The 20426-nt window shown below is 39.8% G+C and overlaps 2 protein-coding genes and 1 long non-coding RNA gene across 4 annotated transcripts in view; 2 read left to right on the forward strand and 1 right to left on the reverse strand.

Annotated features, from left to right (window-relative positions):
* LOC308185195 overlaps positions 1-11575 on the reverse strand; it is a 123457-nt gene extending 111882 nt beyond the window's left edge. Inside the window, exons 1-2 of the long non-coding RNA XR_013943180.1 lie at positions 11497-11575; positions 11194-11421 (exon numbers count right to left, since the gene is read on the reverse strand). This is a non-coding gene — a long non-coding RNA (uncharacterized lncRNA). The remainder of the gene's footprint in view (positions 1-11193; positions 11422-11496) is intronic.
* Positions 11312-20426, forward strand: part of ITGA1 (integrin subunit alpha 1) — an 80153-nt gene continuing 71038 nt past the window's right edge. Inside the window, exon 1 of one of the 2 annotated variants that reach the window (XM_080572989.1) lies at positions 11312-11450. Coding sequence is in view for 1 of the 2 variants with exons in the window: in XM_080572988.1 (XP_080429114.1) it covers positions 11849-12014 (166 nt within the window). In the remaining variant the exon portion in view is untranslated. Of the gene's footprint in view, positions 11451-11832; positions 12015-20426 lie in introns of those variants that run through there. The other variant, XM_080572988.1, reaches the window with a different exon arrangement.
* On the forward strand, positions 11921-20199 carry PELO (pelota mRNA surveillance and ribosome rescue factor). The gene is made up of 2 exons (XM_080572990.1): positions 11921-18365; positions 19419-20199. Exons 1-2 carry the CDS (start codon positions 17640-17642, stop codon positions 19848-19850), a joined length of 1158 nt encoding a protein of 385 aa, XP_080429116.1. The 5' UTR covers positions 11921-17639; the 3' UTR covers positions 19851-20199.

The following is a 20426-nucleotide window of genomic DNA, read 5'->3' on the forward strand; positions in this document are numbered from 1 at the left end:
CCATGTAAGATTATACTGCTTTGTCCTTTTCTTCACAGCACTCCTTATACTTTGAAGATGTCACAAAACTTACCCCTTAAATCCCTCTCATTTTCTCTCTTGAAATCCCCCAAACCTGTTTAAATCTTATCAGCTTATACTTGTGGTCCAAAATATGGTGTCCATTCATTACAGTTGTAAATTCTTATATTGCATCAAACCTCCTAAAAATAGTCAATATATAGTCATGACTGACTTCGGCTGTTAATAGCAAGAAACTTGTTGATATTGCTTGTGGACTGGTTGCAATATTTTTATGTGAAAAGAAGCTGCATTTTAACAAGAACACATTGTGCCCAGTTATACTTTTGAGCACATATTTCCTCTTATAAATTGGCTTATGCTTCTCTTCTGGTGACCACGAAAAAGTTAAAAAATAATGCCAAGTTAAACTTAGATCTTCATATAAACTTAGATTAATTCTATTGGTAATGTTCAGTGCAAGGATTTTAACAAATGGGTATAAGTGCTCCACAACATAGTATCTTTTCAGTTCTTTTTTCTTTTTTTTTTTTTTTTCCAGGAGGGGGAGGGCAAGTGGAGTTGTCCCTAACTACTCCTTCAAACCTGTATTGGCTCAAAGGAGTTGAAGTCCCATCTGAAAATTTTCATCTGTGCTGCAGGAAAAACAAAACAAAACAAAACAAAAAAATGGTGAATGGGTTGAATAAATCTAAAATAAAAGAAATAAATAAAAATAAAAATTGTCTATTAAACAAGCAAAATTGTATTTTGACTAGTACTACATAAATATACTTCATATTTTTATTTGACCAAAACAGTATATTAAACCACAACTCTGTGCTCTTCAGTAGGTCAGACTCAACAATCACAATAATACCCTTGGCCTTAAAATTTGTTCTGTCTGAAAAAAAAATTTGGCCATCTCACTGGAAATACTATTCCTCCACTGTAACAGATTTTCTTATGCATTTTGCAGGCCTAAATTTTTGGAAAAAGTCAATATAGCATCATGAAATGCAAGCAATAAATAATTTGTGTAACAAATTGTGTAACAAAAAATAACTGCATCTCAGGTCTGCAAAGACAAGTGGTATGTAAAATATCAAACCAAACTAATGGAATACCTTGGGTTATTAGAAAATTATATTCTATGTTGGATTTTGATTACTTAAAGAAAGTAAAAAATTCATCATTTCTCTGAACATATAAGGTGTTTTTTTCACCAAAGTAGTCTCAATAGTCAAATAGTGGTCTCAAATAAAGAGAACCAAGTAGTATTAAAAAAATGTAAATGAGTGTGATATAAAGATAATGTATCAAGAAGGGTTAAATCAAATTATAGTAAATCAGTTTTACGATATTATCATTACATAATATTATCATTACTTGTTTCACTATATAACATATATTTTTACTACTTATCCTAATTTTAATTCTACTAAATACATAAATTTACTAGCAACCTGAAACATGAAACACTCCCTTACTAATTTTCATGAGACACTCCCTTACCAATTTCCCTATCAAGCTCTGTATGTAGATAAATTTTGGAAAAGTCAGTAGCGGTAAAAAAAACAAGACCAGGTTCAGAATGTTCTTGACATTCATTCTCAAATCTTTATTGGTTCACATACAAACATATACTGATACCATCTTCAAAATTTAAATGAGCAAATCGGGTTTCAATAGTTAGATTTGAATTTGCTCGGTTTATTTAGAAAATCTTACTATGTACCTATGCTGTTACTATGCACCTAGCAGCATAACTTTCTTGATCTTTTCCATACAGCTAATAACAGTATAAAAAATTGGTCTCCAATTCAAGTTGCTTTCTCTTTCAGTTTGAGAGGCTCAGTTTTTGTGCCTAGAAACCCTGTGACTTCTCAAGGCTCTTTTCTCCACAGCTTTGCTCCTTCCCACCTGAAATACACAATGCTGACTAAGCATCATAATAATCTTGTTGCCATAGCTAAAACCAAGATGGCTGTTTTATCTTAAACTAAGTATTATGTCTACAAGGCACAGCAGTGTAGTGATCACTGTGGTCTAAATTCCCCTCTTCCTGCACACCTTTCTTTATTCTGCTACTTAGGAGAGTCTGCATGCTGCTCTGAGTGCTAGCTGGCTACACAGCTTGAACAAACCAATATAGCAGGTTTAAATATAACACTAAAACTAGATGTAAAATAATTCCAAGTGTATATCTAGGAATGGCTGCAGCATAGACAGTGTAATCTACTCAGCTGCATGGAAAGAAAAAAAAAAAAGAGAGATTTTTATCTCATGTACTTTGTTTTTGTTCAAATTCACTGCTCAGTTATCTTCCTCCACAAAAAATCACGGTACACTCTGGCTTGGACAGGTACACTCTTTGATGGGTTAAAAACTGGTTGGACAGCCGGGCCCAGAAAGTGGTAGTGAACGGAGTGAAATCCAGCTGGCGACCAGTCACCAGTGGTGTTCCCCAGGGGTTGGTGTTGTGGCCCATCCTCTTTAATATCTTTATTGAAGATTTGGATGAGGGAATTGAGTGCACCCTCAGTAAGTTTGCAGACGACACCAATTTGGGGGGAAGTATTGATCTGCCAGAGGGTAGGAAGGCCCTGCAGAAGGACCATGACAAGATGGGTCAATGGGCAGATGCTAATGGGATGAGGTTCAACATGAATAAGTGCTGGGTCCTGCACTTTGGTCACAACAACCCCCTGCAATGCTACAGGCTTGGGGCAGAGTGGCTGGAAAGCTGTGCAGAGGTAAAGGAACTGGCGGTGCTGACTGATGTTTGCCTGAACATGAGCCAGCAGTGTGCCCAGGTGGCCAAGAAGGCCAACGGCATCCTGGCTTGTATCAGGAATAGTGTAGCCAGCAGAGTGATCATCCCCCTGTACTCAGCTCTGGTGAGGCTGCACCTCAAGTACTGTGTTCAGTTTTGGACCCCTCACTACAAGGAGGACATTGAGGCCCTGGAGCATGTCCAGAGAAGGGCTATAAAGCTGGTGAAGGGCCTGGAACACAAGTCCTACAAGAAGCGGCTGAGGGAACTGGGGTTGCTTAGTCTGCAGAAGAGGAGGCTCAGGGGAGACCTTACTGCTCTCTACAGAGGCCTGAAAGGAAGGTGTGGGGAGCCGGGGGTCAGCCTCTTCTCACAGATAACTAGTGATAGGACACAAGGGAATGGTCTCAAATTGCTCCAGGGGAGGCTCAGGTTGGAAATTAGAAGACATTTCTTCTCAGAAGGACTAGTCAGGCATTGGAAGGGGTTGCCCAGGGAAGTTGTGAAGTCACTGTCCCTTGGGATGTTTAAGGAAAGGTTGGACATGGTACCTAGGGACATGGTTTAGTGGGATTGGTGGTAGGGGCCAGATGACCTTGAAGGTCTTTTCCAACCTTAATGATTCTATGATTCTATGAAGTGAAACCTTTCAGGCAGGCCAGCTCGGTACTGCCACAGACATCATTTTCCTCATTGGTACAGTCTTATCTAGCAGCCTACCTTGGATCTATACACACCAATAACCATGTCATGCAAGAAATGATAAACCTAGAAGCTGGAATAAATGTTTTTATCTTGTCAGAAGAATAATCCAGGAGCCTAGAAACTAGGTCTACATCTACAAAATACATCTCCTGGAGCTTTGTGATGGCTGGCCCCAAATCAGCTTAAAAAGGGGGCTGCAAATGTCAAGTGGATAAGCTGTTTTGCAACTTTCCTGGAAAAAAAAAAAATATATATATATATATATATCACCTGCAGAATATTTCAAAATCTCAGAAAAAAACTAGCAAAAGTATTTTACTTCTAGCTCTGAGTAATTTTTAGTCAGCCATAGATAGATGTCATAATTATTTAGATGTGAACTGTGGCAAGAGTTTCATATAAGAAATACAATTTTGATGTCTGTGATATATGTATTCCTTGCTGGCTGCATAAAATAGTTTCAGAAAAGGCCATGAGCCTCTGAAAAGGATAGGAAATGGGAATGAGAAAAAACATGGTCAAGAGTATAACCATTCATGTTACTTTAACAAGACCATTCATGAAAACAAATTATTTTCTTCTAGCAGTCACAATTAAACTCTGTCCTGGAGACACAAGACCTTATGTTAGAGCCTGGAAGGCTTCTAAAAGAGTTGAAGATCCCAGGCAGAGAAATGTATGTTAGGTGCACAGGTATTTGACAGTGGTGCCAGACTGAGTTAATCAAGAAGCTGCAACCTGCTCTGGCCAAGGTCAAAAAAAATAGTTTGGCTGCAGAGTGTGGGGAGCAATGTTCTCCTGAATTGCTCCATGGGGAGTTATTTGGATTGCTGAGCTAGCTTTAAAGCCTCTACAAAGAGTGCTGACCTGAACCAAGGTCTTGGCTTTGAGCCCGGCCCCACTGGCGAAACAAGTTTTCCATAGACAGTAAGCACAAATTAATCCAGGCACAACACTCATATCCACTGACACACCAATAAACACGCTATTATTAATAAAATTAATTCTGCCTCTGGCAGTTATTTTAGCTATTTTAACAACCCTATTGTGGTCACTCAAGCTTTGGACTCAGCTATATTCTAATCAACCATCTTTGATGAAGGTAACACAATTTCTTTAAATGGAAAGCATATGACATAGTCTGGAGAAACTGATTTGTCCATGCTTGTTACAATGGGGAATATCTCAAAGATGAAGAGAAATTGTCTTTAGGCCTGACAAATGTGTAGAAAATAACTCTTTTTTCTTCCATCTATATACAAAACACAAATCACTCTGGAGATGCTTCTATTAATGCTCTAAAATCTGAGTCAACATTATGCTACACCAGAACAGCGCATATCTTTCCACAGAATTCCTGCTTTATGACATTGGTAACCATCAGCTTTGAAAATTTCAAGAGAGAACCTTCTCCTTGCCCTTTGAATTTCAAGTACTGGTCTCTAAAACCTGTTACAATTTCCTGCCAGCTAAAGGAGGTATCTCCATATTTTTTTTTTTCTTCTTCTTTTACAACAAATGGAAAATATTTCAAGACATTACACAAATGGCATAATGATGATAAATATATAGTATAACTTCTATTAATTTCCTGCTCCGTTGCTTATAATCACAGAATCAGAGAATATCCCGCGTTGGAATGGACCCACAAGGACCACTGAGTCCAAATACTGGGTCCAGCTTCTGGGTAAATTAGAAAGGACAATAATGCAGTATGAGGAACTTTGTTTTGTTTCATAGAATATGAGACTAACAAAAAGCTACTGATCACAAACTTGTATTGTCAGAACAGCACTTCCATTGTGACCATATACATTAAACAATTTCTAGGAAGTGCTTAAGTTATATTTGCTACACCCAATTACCATTTTACAGAAATTGAACACAGCTGCTTACTTTTGTATCAGGAAAGATTGCTACCATGTGATTAAAATATTGTAAATATTGATCTAAAGATTCTTCTTTCAACTCTTGCATGAACCTGTAGATACCTACTCTGACTGAGCACTAACCTGTTTGAGTATGTAAGGTTCTCCACCCATTTAGGATTTTGTCTTTGCACGGCTAGAACTATGTTTCCCAAGCAATTTGGTATCTGGATCAGACCTCCAGATCACACAATCTTCTCCTCAGTCTTCCTAAAGAGTCAGTTCCTATTGACACACTCAGAGTATGCTTAGCACAAAGTCTCCTCAAACTATGCAGTTGCCACCACTTCTTCAAAGGCATGGCCGAAAGAAGAGACTGCATCCACTTTTTTTCTGTAACAGGTTAATGTTTATAGCATTCATTGGGAAACATCAATTCCCTTCCTTTCACAGATTCACAACCTCATCTTGCAGCCCAAGGAAAATGTCCCAGTTTTGAGTCCTTTGGCAAGATGTATCTAAGTTGTTTTTGTAGTGACGAGAAAGTCCTCATCTCTGGTTCCTTCTCCTAGGACCATATGCATTCTACATGATGCTCAGGACACTCCTATGTGGGTGAATTAACTTACACTGACTGAGTAGATCTGGACCATCAGAACAAAAGCACAATGTCTTGGAATATCTGCATTTTACTCATCTTACAGGGCATATATATCTGCATATACGTACCATATACACTTGAGGAGAGCACATCTCATGACTTAATAAGCTACGTAACTCAGCCTGTGGTACCTAGGCCTACTGTGGTACCTTCCAGAGTTACAGAGCTCCAGACGACCTCTAAAGGACCCTTCCAACTGACCTATGCTATTCTACGCTTCTGCTACCACTTGCTGGCCTGAAGAAGACATAGCTATTCAGTACAAGCATTAATTTCAACAGAATCCTGCAGACAACTAGACAAAAGCCTGCTGGTTATGATGTAATTCTGGGAGATTGGAGGTACACTTTTAAAAGTCTTTCTACCTGAAATGGAACACCAATTTATAATTCTGAATTTGAAGAGGCTGGGCGCCTTATTAGTCTGCTAACAAAGTAATATGTATTACCTTCTCTGTCAGCAGTCCACTGTTTCTATATAACTCACAAGAAAGTGTCAGACTCTGGCCTGGAGGTAGCTAGAGATGCTTATTTGTCTGTGTCATGCACTAAGACACCTAGGCTTCAAAAAGACATGGGATTTCAGACTCAACATCCCATGTTCTTGACATTATCTTACTTCTGGAAAACCCAAATTGATTAATAAAACCCAGTATAGGCTTCTGTATGAAACCCAGTTTTGTGTCTTACCAGAGTGACTTAACCATCAAGATTAAAACATCACAGGGTTTCAGATCACAAAAACAAATTATTCACAGGGAAGGGCAAGTGGAGTAGTGTGATTTAGGTTACAGGTTTCAGTAGTTAAAAATTATTGTAGTACCTTTGAAACAAAGAGTTATAACAATCTACAGGAACTGGAATCCCCACAGGCACCTGGTTTGCAACATCCTCTAAAAAGTGGCAATGTGTTGCTCACTATAGAGGGACTGTTGCAAACTTGTAATTTGTCTTAAAATCACATAGTTGTTTTTTAGTCTGTTTGTTTGTTTAAAAAATGGCAATCACTGCAAGAGCTGAAGTTTCTGCACTACAGGGTTCTTGTACAGAAGTTTCTTGTGTGTGCTCAGGTTTTATTCATTTGTTTGGTTTTGGTTGGTTGGTTGATTGGTTGGTTGGTTTCGTTTTTCCTAGATCTACGCCATTAAACATATATTGGCATCAGGATCAGGCTCATGTTTCTGTAAAAGCAAATCTATTTATTTTTTTCCTGATCAGGAAGATTAAAGGAAAACCTGGGCAGTGTTCTGTATTTAAATGTTGGTTTTCACCTAGCTGAACAAAATAAAAGAAATTGAAGAGGATTGTGTGTATGCAACAGGGAAAAGGGGAAGAGTTAAAGTTTCTAACTCTACTGGAGTAGAAAGAAAGAAAATAGAATAAACCTGAGACTTTACGACAGGGATACTGCAGTCACACACAACTTTTTTTCTGCAAACATACAATAATAAGTAATTATTATACAGCCCAGCTATGAATGCAACAAATGCAATGCAATACAGCATAAAAATCTTTAGACAGATTATTTTTTTGAGAAATTATCATCTACCAGATAATCTTCCTCTGCAGCACCCTCACAGTTAGTACATTATTCTTTTATGAAGTTTCATAATTGGACTCTATCAGAAGAATAAATAATAATGATTATGCAACATACCATAAACAGCACTTAAAAAGACACTAATGATTAAGAAGCTGTAATAAGAAGATATACAAGTGGAGTGCAGAAAGCCCAAGGTAATAATAAGAATCAATTGATCCTCTGTCTCTAAAACGTGGCCTCCTTTCAAATATATTAGCTGATAAGTTACATGTACCTTTAGCAAAATAAACTTTAAAACATACTGTAGTGTCTAGTTCAACACCTTGATTTTGTACAATAAAATATGAATTTATTTCTTTCACCTCCCCCACATGAAATTACCAGTTCTATTCCCTGCAGACTCAATGCCATAGCTCCAATGGCTTCAGTGCTGCAGAAAAATGTGTCAGCACAAAAAAAGGATGAAATAACCAGGTAAGAGAGAATATCATGATTTTTAACTAATTCAGTTGAATTAGTTAAACAGTCTTGTGTGTTTCTAGCCTTATTTGTAGCTTTGAAGAAACATATATTCATGTTAAAGCCTGGTCATTTATAACAGAGCTCAAAGATATATTGTTGGCATAATAAATAAGTAAATAAGCAAGCAGAAAATTAAAATCATGTTGCAAGAGAAAACTGTGAATTAGGATTTAAATAAAGTTTTTTTTTTGTAAGAAGCTGATACAAAAGAAATTGAAATGTCACAGAAAATTATGAAAGGTACAGGTATCCTCTGCAAAAATCATAAATACTATTTTAATATAAAGATCCTTTTACATGAGTATAAAATGACAATCATAAAATAAAGAGGTTGGTGGCAGATTTGTAACAGTAAGTGATAAATTCATTCCTTTCTGTTCTAAGATCATCACGTGCAAAGAAGTTAAATGAATAAAAAGTTATAAAGAAGTTGAAATGGTTGTGTTGTTGTGATACAGACAGTTTTGATCAAGATAAGCTCTATAAACTTAGAATGAATATTGAAAAAAAATGTGCCCTGAGAAAATGCAGAAAAGAAAGGCAGCATGATAAAGGATGTGAGACACTTTAAATCTGTTAAGTAGGAAAATCAGATTATTTTATTTTGCAAAGAATACAGATTTTATATTAATTTGTTTCATGAATGCTCTATGATTATTGGAATATATAAGAAAGACAAACTAAGAAGACATAAAAGATTGCAGAGAATAAATTTAACACAGCACACAAAGGGCATTTTCCATAATGCTTCCTAACAACATTAATTAAAGTAGCACAAGCTGCAAGACAAAAATTTCATGAAGACCTCTTTGCACAGTAAAAAGGATTTTTGGCACATTTGTACCACTGGTTAATACAGATGGAGCAGAAGCATGGGCATTCTCCAAGTATATCAAGTATTGGCTAAAAGCTGAGCTGTAAAACATGAAAAGATTTATGCATAGAGTATTGCTGGAACTATAACAAATCCTGCAACATCTTAGTTCTGGTACTTGAATAAGGAGCCCCTGAGTATCTCAGACATAATAAAAATAAGACTACAGCTCCACAAGTTCTGCCAAGTGAATTCTAACATGCTCTTAGAATCAGATAGGAAAAAATGGAGACTATGAAAATGAACAACAGGATAATCAAGGTGAAAGACATCTTGGAGACTGTGAATAAGCAAGCATAAGAAAAAAATGTAAATGTAAATATCACTAATTTCCAGCTCAATGTAAACTATCAAAGATGATAATAAGAGCTTTCAATGCTAAATCTTCACTTAGAAGCCATACGAACAAGCTCTGTACCATTTTCTAAGTAGCACAGAATATAGTGTAATAGCAACAGTGAACATTGCAGAAACACGTTACGTCTCTCTTAGAATTATTGATGCTAACATACTATTCCTTTAATGGAAGTAAGTTAAAGCATGCTTTTGGCTATTTGATGTCAAAGTCATTGCTCATTGCACTCTTGTGCTACAGGAAATGAAAAATTGTTCATATCCTCTATAAGAATGGAAGAGAAATTTCACGGAAAATTAGTTCTATGTACACCACAGCCACATTATATAGAAGACCATCTACATTTGAGACTATTTTTAAAGCTTTGGTTCCTGTTCCATTATTCCTCACCTTTGAGACAGAATGCATTTCCACTGTTTTGTTTTATTATTATTATTATTATTGTGCAAATAACACCCCCATAAAGGTAGAAGTGGGTCTTTCTGATTGTTTTTTTTTTTCCTGTCTTTTCAGACTCCAGTTCTTCAGAGTCTGTAATATAATTTACTTCTTTGAACGTGCACAAGTTAGTAGGCAATGCTAGCTCAGTCCTGCAGTTCGTTTCTAGTGTCTTGCTTTTTGACATTGCCTAATGCAAGATGTGTAGGAGACCATGACAACCCCACCAAAAAAATAATAATAACAAGAAAGCTAGAAGAAATTAGGAATAACTTTATATCAGGAACATTTTGTCAAGAAGTCTGACTCTCCATCATGGGGTACATTCCCCACATATGTACCAAATATTATGTATAGTTAGCTCAAACATGTTTGAAATGGTTATTTTAATCCGTGTATAAGTTCTTACTCTCCCTGTTTTGTCCTCTGGAGTGTTTAAGTACATCACATACAGAAACCCTTCACAATGATTTGAAAGCAAGCTCATCTCCTCCATTATACTAGTTGAAGTATAGTGATACAAAGGGAATAGAAAGATTTGTTTCCAAAATACAATACAGGAAGTTACTGCCTTCTTTGAAACTAGAGTAAAATTCACAGAAATAATACCACTCACTTGGAAAAACATGAAATCACACATTTTTCTGAGTCTTTTTTTTTTTTTTTTTGAATGCCACTTTGGTTTCCTTCAATTTTATGCATAAAACTTCCAACTGGAAAAATGTGTGTAGTCTTTTAAATTGAGAACAACAGAGCTAAGATCCCCATTATTCAGCAAAAGTTACACATGTGCTTAATTTCATCAGCTTTGAGTAGTCCCTCTGTGGTAATGAAATATATTTTAAAATGTGTAAAGGCAACCATGTGCATAAATTATTGTTGAAAGAGGGCCTTTGCTCTTAAACCCACGTTTGAAATTGTGCACTATTTTCTAAAATCTGCATTTCCACAGACCTACAAGTAAAAGTACACTCAATGTGTTCCTTAAAATATAAGAGAGAAGTTGGAAGATGTCTGTAACTATTGCAGTGATGATTAACAGCTGTAGTTTATTAGCCACAGAGGAACTTAGAAAACTTCCACAAACTTCCACTTATTCACCACATTCTTTGCTCTTTGCAATTCAAAGAAAATAAGTGTTATTTCTAGTAGCACCAAGATCCCCAAATCCTTAGAGTATTTTGACCTTTTTTTTTTTTTTTTTTTTTGATCAAAGGACCTTAGCTCCTCCTGTTCTATAAGCAACAAAATGATTTTTCAGCAGGTCTCAAGATGGGAACCGAGACTGGTGAAGGTATATGTCACTTCACCTGACCATCACTCTGGTAAATACAAAAAAAAAAAGAAATTATAATAATAAATAAAATAAAGTCCTGCAAGCTGGTCTTTTGCTGAGTGTTTAATGAACTCTGAAAACCCCTACCCACAGGCTGGAACCTGGCTGATTATTACCTTTGCGATTTATTAGTGAAGTCATTCAGGGGGCATGGAGGGGGAAGATGCCATGCAAATATGTTCGGTAGATGAGGGCAAAGGCTGTTGTCCGGTATTCCCTCTCTGCAACGTGCAGGGGAGACGGGAAGACTTGGGAAAATCGTTCTCTGCCTGAAGGGTTGGTTACTGCACCTCCACAGCCGCAGAGAACGGGGAGAGGGTGGCTGTCTTCCTCCTACAAGCAAACTACCAGCCGTAGAGTGCATTTTTAAGAGGTGATGTAAGAGAAATTAAACTCGGCTAGCCAAACACAACCCCTACCTCAACGATGTTTTTCTCCTGCTGAGAACGGGCACAGAGCACGCCCAGCTCTCTCCTGCCCTACCGGGAGGGGGGCTGGCCGGTGGGAGAAACTTACTAATTAATTACGAGCGGGCAGATGCCCCTTTAAGGTCTGCTCCGCTCTCCGGAGGCTGTAGCCGGAGGCTTAGAGGGGGGCAGGTTTGGCTTTATTTGTACATCTTAGCACGGGGCGAGCTCCGTGCGGGGGGTTTCCAAGGCTCGGAGGTCTTGGGGGGTGGGTGGGAGGAAGGCGGCGCGCGGTGGGGGGGAGGAGAGGCGAAATTCCTCTTGATGCGAAGAAAAAACGTAAAGACCGAATAACAAACAGGAAATGCCTCACTCGGCTGCGAGGCGGGCGGGAGGCGCAGAGCGCCCGGCTCCCTCCACTCGCCCTGCAGGCACCGCCGGCGGCCGGACCGCTCCTGCCGCCCCGGCCCCGGCCCCGGGCTCCCGGCCCCCGGCTCCAGGCATGGCCGCCTCCTGCTGGATGCTGACAGGTGAGGAAAGCACCCCCGGCTCCCGCTTGGAGAAGCCAGGTCCCGAAAGCGGTTCTTCTCTCTCCGGGAGGGGAGTGAAACCCTTGGGGGCTGGCGGCCCCGGGGACCGCGTGTCCCCCTCCCCAGTCCCCCGGCATCCCCTTGCCCTACAGCTCTCCTGTAGGATGGTGGGGGAGCTCTTCGGTGTGTTTGTCCGGCAGCTTCCATCCCTAAAAACAGTCCTAACTCCGTGGGGTGGGGGGGGTTGTACTGCTAGAGCAGGATGAATGGGTGAGAAGTACCGTAACTGGCGCTGGCGTGGGGAAAAGAGGTGTACCTTGCAACTCTTTTAATTAGGGGAGCTCTTCCTCCTAATTTCAGATGTTCTGAGTGGTAAAAGGGGAAGTAAGGAAACGGTTAACTACCCGGCTAACTTCTGAAACATGAGTTCATCCAGAGTTAAAATATGTAATACTGCCTTTTAGGGTTTCATTTATTGTTAGGAGTTTATTTTCTTTTTTAATAAAACAAATAGGGCAAGTACCATTCCCCCGCTCACGGCAAGTCAGTGTGTAGTAATGCTTTGGATCTGAAATCAGGGGAATCCAAAAGAGTGGGCAAGAGGTTAAGGCAACGCTGGGATTCACATATTTGCAAACTTTGATGCTGAGCTTCCCCAGCAGCTCTTGAGCTAGTAACTAGCAGACAGTGAACCTGAGTCAGTACAGAGGAAGAAATCAATTTCATAAGAATCATTAGAATGCAGGCAACAGCAAGTGGGGAAAAGGCAAGACAAGGGTTTTTTTCCTCTTAACGTTGCTTATTGTGCAAGCACAGCATGAGCATGTGAAAATCTGAATGTAGTATTTGGTGTGTCCTATCTAGCCCTTGTTCATGGGTGTCTTTATTGCTCTTATTACAGAACAGTATTCTCCAAAATATGTTTTTGTTTGTGTTCCTTTACAGAGGGTGGGCTCTGTAAAGTGGCAAGAATTTGGTGTGCCACAAGTTCTTTTTCAGGCTTGCAAAATTGTCACTGGTAATACCAACAGATAATTTACCATAAAGAAAAAAAAAATGTGTCAGATAGGAACACATCTCTAGCATTGATCCTGTCCAAATCTGTCAGAAGCTTACTCATATAAATATATGAGTAAAAAAAGTTGGTGTGAAAGAGAAAACACTTAAAAATAAGAGGAGGCACTACAGATATCAGGAACAGGATTCAAATTGCCTTAGATAAATAAGAGAAAGTCATATATAAACAGGCCAATATCATAAAAATATGGACAAGTAGATTTAGAATTACAGTGGAATAAAAATAAATACAAATTAATTACATGCTTCTCTTTCTTAGGAAAAAATAAATCAAATACATGCAGTAGCAGTCAAAACCAAACTAGAATAAAGTGCATAGAGCTGTATGTTTGTATATCTATACTTTTTTTTTTTTTAATTCATCTTGGTATTGGTGAGGCTTCTGAGAATCCAGAGGTACAGAAAGTCAGAGAGAAATGCAAACAGGCAAGAGCGCACAGAGAAGCAACAAGCCTGATAGGAGTTGAGGAAATGCAGGCGATGAAAAAAGACTGAAGAAATTAGGCTTGCTTATGTAGGACAGAGATGGGCAAACTGTTGAGTGTTTCAAATACAGATTTTTACTATTACCTGAGAACATTTTTCCAAATGTCAATGTTTTGTTTTATGAGAGTACACGCTCTATAAACCAACATATCCCATATAGAAAGTCCAATATAAAGTGTTTAATGAACGTCCAATGAAGGACAAGAGAAAATCAAGGTAATTCACTGGACAAAAAATTTAAGGAATGTTCAAAATAACTTTCTTACTCACCAGATAATGAATCACTAGAACAGACTACTTTAAAAAACTACCTATTCACCTTCACTAGAAGTCTTGATGAAGTTGGGTAAACATGGTAAGGGATGTTTAAAAGTTTATTTTCACCACAGTTTTTTTCACCTTTGACCTCAGTGTAATTGGTTTGACTAGGGATCTGCTGAAGCTTCCTCCAGTCCTACTCAAAAGAAGAGGAAGAAATCTAGCCAGAGGGGCTCCATTACTTTTTAACACTTCTTGAACTATATTTTTATGCTTAGCTTGCTCCTTCCTGCAATTCTTTCTCCCCTTGTTGGTGATGATCGTGTCTTTTGTATTAAGTAAGTACTCATCTTTATTATAGAAAATAGTAATAAATCATGAAGACAGAACTTTAGAACTTCCTTTTTCATAGAAAAGGAAACTGTCTCTGTCCAGAGTCTGTATAAACATAGAGCGAGAGGAAAGAATGAAAACAGATTTGCTCTCTACCTTTATCTCTCTTGCAGCAGTAACATCCAAAATCTCTCAGCAGAGTTCCCCCTATTTCAGATTCTTTCCCACTGTTTTTTCTTATCTAGGACTCCAATGTGTTTGCATGATTCCAGCTATAACAGAAGGGGTGGGGGGAGGGGGAAGGTTCCAGTTGCTAAAAACATCGCCTCTCCTTATCTAAAATACAGCCCTTCTTCATAAAGCAGCTGATCAAGACTGGAAGATGTAGGGCTGTCTTGTTTTTCAAAACAACAACATTACAAAAAACCAGGACGGCTCTAAAACCTCTGTGAATACCTGCTATCACCATTCTTGTCCTGTACCATGCTTAGAAAGTTCTGAAAATAGGTGATAAATTCCTGCAATTATTAGCATCTCATTTTTAAGTGATAAATTGCATGAATTCTCAGATTCTTCACCTAGTCTTAGTCTTTTACCGAGACTGGAACATACAATGTCATTTAAAACTTTTATGTTAAAGTTACAAATATTTTCTTGGTTTGACTCTACCAAGGTCAAGTTCACATCTCTCTCTGACATTAACAAAATTAGTATGAACTTGCAAACATATGATTCGTAATTTTTTTGAGATGTCATTTTTCTACTGCTCATTCTGTGACATTCAAACACAACAATACCCACTGGTCACTTATTTTACCAGAGCAGGCAAAGCACCATCATCTAGTAGATGTTTTCCTTTATAAGGTGACAGTGTTTTTGCTAATTATGAATAACATTTAAGTCTACTGTTGCCACTAAATATTTGTGGATACTGCTTTTGTTCATAACTGTATAAAGTCTCATCGTTACTTGTTTGAGAAAAGACTCAAGTGAATCTCAAAATGTCTCTACCACAACAATTCAACATGTTGAGTAGCAACCCTTGAATTTTTGAATGTTGGCTTGTTGTGTGTTTTTTTTATGCAGCAACTGTATGTATGCTTAGCAGCAAGTCACCTGCCTGAATGAGGTAAACACTTATTTTCTATTAGTACTGGATGCCAACTTGCAACCCTTCAGTGAAATACATAGTATCTGCAAGGATGTGAGGCTTCTTATTAAAATTTGACTGGAACGAACAACCGGAGAAAAGTTCATAAACAACATCCAAAGAAGAAAAATATTAATGTGGAAGGCTAATATGCACTATAGCTAATTATATTTAAAGAATGGCATAAGGTCTACCACCACAATTTAATAATCACAAAGAAGATAGACAAGAAAACTCACCCTAAATGCACCATGCAGTATCTGCATAGACAAGTAAAAGGAACTCCTGAGGGAAAACTAAATACACTCTTTCTACCTAAGCCACAAAACGTTAATACAAAATTATGAGTACACACAAGCCCAAGTTAAACAAATAATTATGCGTGTGCTTATGTTATATTCCCTTGGGTGGTCCAGTTTCCTTCTGTGAAACTATTCATGCTAACAGAGTTAAGCATGTGTACTCACAGGAAGAAAGTCTGAGGTCTCACAAATAAATCCTCTTATGTAATATCTGATAAAATTGTTTTTACATCAGTATCAAGATTAGAAACACTAAATGCATGTTACTGGGCCAAATCTGAGTTCAGTGTCCTGTTTCACCAGTGGCCAGTGCTAGATATTTGAGAGAAATTTATATTATTTACATAAATTACATCATAATGGGAGATAAGGGATGATTTTTTGCTCACTCTAGCCTTGTATCTCATTAAATTGAAAGTCCAAAGACTTTCACATTTTTTCTTAAAAAAAAAAAAAACTTCCTGTTAATAAATTCACATTTGCCACCTTCTCATCTCTAAGAGAATGATCTTTTGCTTCTCCAGTTATGACTGACCATATATACACATCAGTGAGTTGCAAAAATTTCTTTGTCTGTTCCAGTTGCGCGGAGTCACTTATCATGGCATATTAATTTGTCTACTTTCTCAGATATTTTCATTATTCCCGAACTTTATTCATACCGGCATTCTTCCCAATCTTTATTCACACAAGCATTCTTCTATTTTCCATTATTTTTCTGTCATTCTTTCTAAATTTGCACCATGCTTTCTAAAGCAGTGTTCAGTACCACACACAATTTCAAAATAAGGAGCAGAATTTACATCATGGCATTATCACTTTTATGTTAGTTGTCATTTGTTAAATTTGTCTATGCTGCACATTGAGTTGTCTAGTTGTCAGGTCCCTTTTCTGTGCAAGGATCACTGAACTAATCCACGTTATCTTGATAGTTTACAGGGGGTTTCCATTGCGTATTACTTATGTGTTAACATCAGATTTCATATGAAACATGCTGCCTCTGACGCTTCTCTCAGACTATCTTACTCTGACTGAAACCACCAGAAGGTTCAGAAAGCAGCTCAAGTTTTCGTACATGTTGAAGTGTAACTGAAGCTAGAATGTGTGAAAAGATAGCGTAAGCTTAACCCAAACCTCTAAGCTGAAGCTCTTTTTAAGAGCAATGTCGAAACAAGTTTGTGTTCTGGTGTTGCCTTGGACTGATTTTCATATAAATGCTGTCTCCCCAGCCTTTTATGCACCAACAGGTGACAACACTGCCTGTTCTCTTTAAGTGTGGCTTTTTTAAGTACCAAGTACACTTACCACAGCGAGGAAACGGGCTATCTATTTAGCTGTACTTTCCTCACCTCCCTCATCTGTGCCCACGAAGTCCCCACCCCACATTGCCACAACGACTTCGTTGTTGCTATTGTTGTGGTTTTTCAGCCTCCTAAGCGCGATGCACCGCGATGGGGGCGCTTGAATCGTTCTCTGTAAAGACCTAGAGGGGGAAAGGATCGGCGGGGGGGCCACGACGGGTCCAGCGAGAGGCGACAAACGCCGCCCCGCACCCCGCTCGCCCTTCAGCCCTGAAGGCGGGCGTTCGCCCCCGGCAGCGCCCCCTCGCCTGCGGCCCGTTGCCCACCCATCCATCCCCTGTGCGCGTGCGCCATCTGTACGGGAATTACTGGCGAGTGACGGCGTTGCACATGCGCGTCGGGCGGACGGCTCCCGTCCTGCCGGCGCCATTTAGGACGGAGCCGGCGCAGGCGCCCGTAGGTGGTGTTTGCGTCGCGCATGCGCACGGGGTGAAGTGAGGCGAGGGGCCGGGGCTGGGGTGGTCTGGTGTCGCCGGGGTAGAACTCGAGGGACCCGGTGTGGGCCTCCGGCCGCCCGGGGAAGGCCTCCAGGGGACCGAGCAGGCCTGCAGCCGCCCGCGGTGTGCCTCCAGCCGCCCGTGAGCCCGCGGGTCCCGGCGCCGGGCCGTCTGTCCGCCGCAGCTGAAGGGAAGCCGCGTGTCGCGTTGGCGCCGTCAGGATGAAGCTGGTGAGGAAGGACCTGGAGAAGGACAACGCAGGGCAGGTGACGCTGATCCCCGAGGAGCCCGAGGACATGTGGCACACCTACAACCTGCTGCAGGTGGGGGACAGCCTGCGGGCCTCCACCATCCGCAAGGTGCAGACCGAGTCGGCCACGGGCAGCGTGGGCAGCAATCGGATCCGCACCACCCTCACCCTCTGCGTAGAGGCCATCGACTTTGACTCTCAGGCCTGCCAGCTGCGGGTCAAGGGCACCAATATCCAGGAGAACGAGTATGTCAAGATGGGGGCCTACCACACCATCGAGCTGGAGCCCAACCGGCAGTTCACGCTGGCAAAGAAGCAGTGGGACAGTGTGGTGCTGGAGCGCATTGAGCAAGCCTGCGACCCTGCCTGGAGCGCGGACGTGGCAGCTGTTGTCATGCAGGAGGGACTGGCGCACGTGTGTCTCGTTACCCCCAGCATGACCCTCACCCGCGCAAAGGTGGAGGTGAACATCCCCCGCAAGCGGAAAGGGAACTGCAGTCAGCACGACCGGGCCCTGGAGAGGTTTTACGAACAGGTGGTGCAGGCCATCCAGCGACACATCAACTTTGAGGTGGTGAAGTGCGTACTGGTGGCCAGCCCAGGCTTCGTGCGGGAGCAGTTTTGTGACTATATGTTCCAGCAGGCGGTCAAGACTGACAACAAGCTTCTGCTGGAGAACAGGTCCAAGTTCCTACAGGTAAGGAGCCATATTGTCTCTCAAATACCTACAAAGTGGTTTAAGAGCTGTATGTGGTAACAGAAGGAGAATTAGAAGGATGATGGGGAAATAACTGACTTAGAATGTTCTGACAAAGTTATTTTTTCTTCTAAGGAAATTATTTTCATGCTTCTCAAATTATATATATAAGGGAGTTATCCGAGAAATAGGGATGTTTCTTTACTAGGATTCCTTAAAGTGAAGTAGAAAAAATATTAAATATTTTAAACTAACTACAAATATATATTAAATATTCAGTTGAAGGTGAAATGCAAATTGAAAAACAGTTTAACTGTGTTAGTCTACCATACTGTGTAACATCATGTTTAATAACAGCTTTCTAAAGCTTTTTAAAGAGGAAAAGAAGTACCTGGATGTGGTATAGGTTAGCTAATGTTGCTGTTAGTTTTGTAATAAATAGATAATATTATAGTCTGTATAATCTTTTCATCCTTCATTGGTTGGTTGCTTTTTTTTTTTTATCCTTCCACTGAATTTAGAGCAGACATGTAAAATGGGGGTCCTGTGCTTAATCATCACAAAACTTAGGAGTCTGAAATTGCACAAAGTAGTCTTTTGCATTTATAGAAAAATGATGATAATGTGTGAAAGGTTTTAATGTACTTCACACAGTTTTACAACCATAGGAATATGCAGTTATGCAAGACTTGGTGCTTTTGCAAGATTGAAGAATGTTAAGAGGGCTTCTTCTTGAATGCTTTAAAATGAGGAGGCTGAAGTTTCTCAGTGGTTTCAGGTGCTCCTACCTAGGGTACTGCCTACAGCATCCTGCTAATTTAAGGCAGTCTTTGAAGAAGAGAAGCATCTTTCCTACACTTAAAATACAGTTTAAGGCATTTGTGTTAGTCTTTGGTCTGCAGGAGAGAAGCTCTTGTAAGAAAAGAGTCAAGTAGGTTTCAAGGAAGAGCCAAATCAATTATGAGCAAGATAAATGTGTGTATTGGAAGCTGTGATTGGTTAATCAAGAAAATGGTATGCTTTATTAAAGAATACAATCTTTGTTTTCTCTAGGTGCACTCATCGTCAGGACATAAGTACGCACTGAAGGAGGCCCTTTGTGACCCAGCTGTAACTAGCCGTCTCTCTGACACTAAGGCAGCGGGTGAAGTCAAAGCATTAGATGACTTCTACAAAATGCTGCAGCATGAGCCTGACAGGGCTTTTTACGGTTTAAAACATGTAGAGAAGGCCAATGAAGCCATGGCCATTGATACCTTGCTGATCAGTGATGAGCTTTTCCGGCACCAGGATGTGGCTACACGTGCCCGTTATGTTAAATTGGTAGATAGTGTACGGGACAACATGGGCACGGTGCGCATTTTCTCCAGCCTTCATGTGTCTGGTGAGCAGCTTGGCCAGCTGACAGGGGTGGCAGCCATCCTGCGATTTCCTGTTGCTGAGCTCTCTGACCAGGAAGATGAATCTAGCTCTGAAGAGGATTGATAACAGTGACTTTATTCCACAGTTTATTTCTAAGTCACGTTGTAATGACATTAAAGGCTCTCCCTTCTGAAATCATGCGTGCAAACATACCATGACATTTAATTTAAATTTTTGATAGTATTTCTTATAATACATAGCTCTGCTCACCGCACTAATGGATAACTGTTCTATGGTAATGGTTTTGAGTATGCTGTGGAGTGGAGCTGTTTTGCAACTTAAACTGCGGGCCTCCAGCAGGACAAGAAACTGATCTGTGTTCCAAAAGCTGCTCATTCTGCATGTTAAGGCAGACTGGAAGCTTAATGTTTTGGAATGTGTATGAAAAGATAATAAACTAAGAGGGAGAAAATTATGTCAGACTGTCTTTATTTCTGTTCAAATGCTTGAAAGCAATATTACAAATACAAACTTCTTAATGCAAGACTTAGCAAAACTATAGTTGGTCTTCTTAGGAACTCACTTGCCACATCTTAGTGTCAACCCCACTACTCTCTATCCTTCTTCATATCTGTTAGGTGTTTCTTAAAGTGTATGAATCCAACCGGTTAATATTTCAGTGAAATATTCGAAGAAATC

This window comes from Anser brachyrhynchus, assembly GCF_964034855.1.
Source record: "Anser brachyrhynchus genome assembly, chromosome: Z".
Lineage (NCBI taxonomy): Eukaryota > Metazoa > Chordata > Aves > Anseriformes > Anatidae > Anser > Anser brachyrhynchus.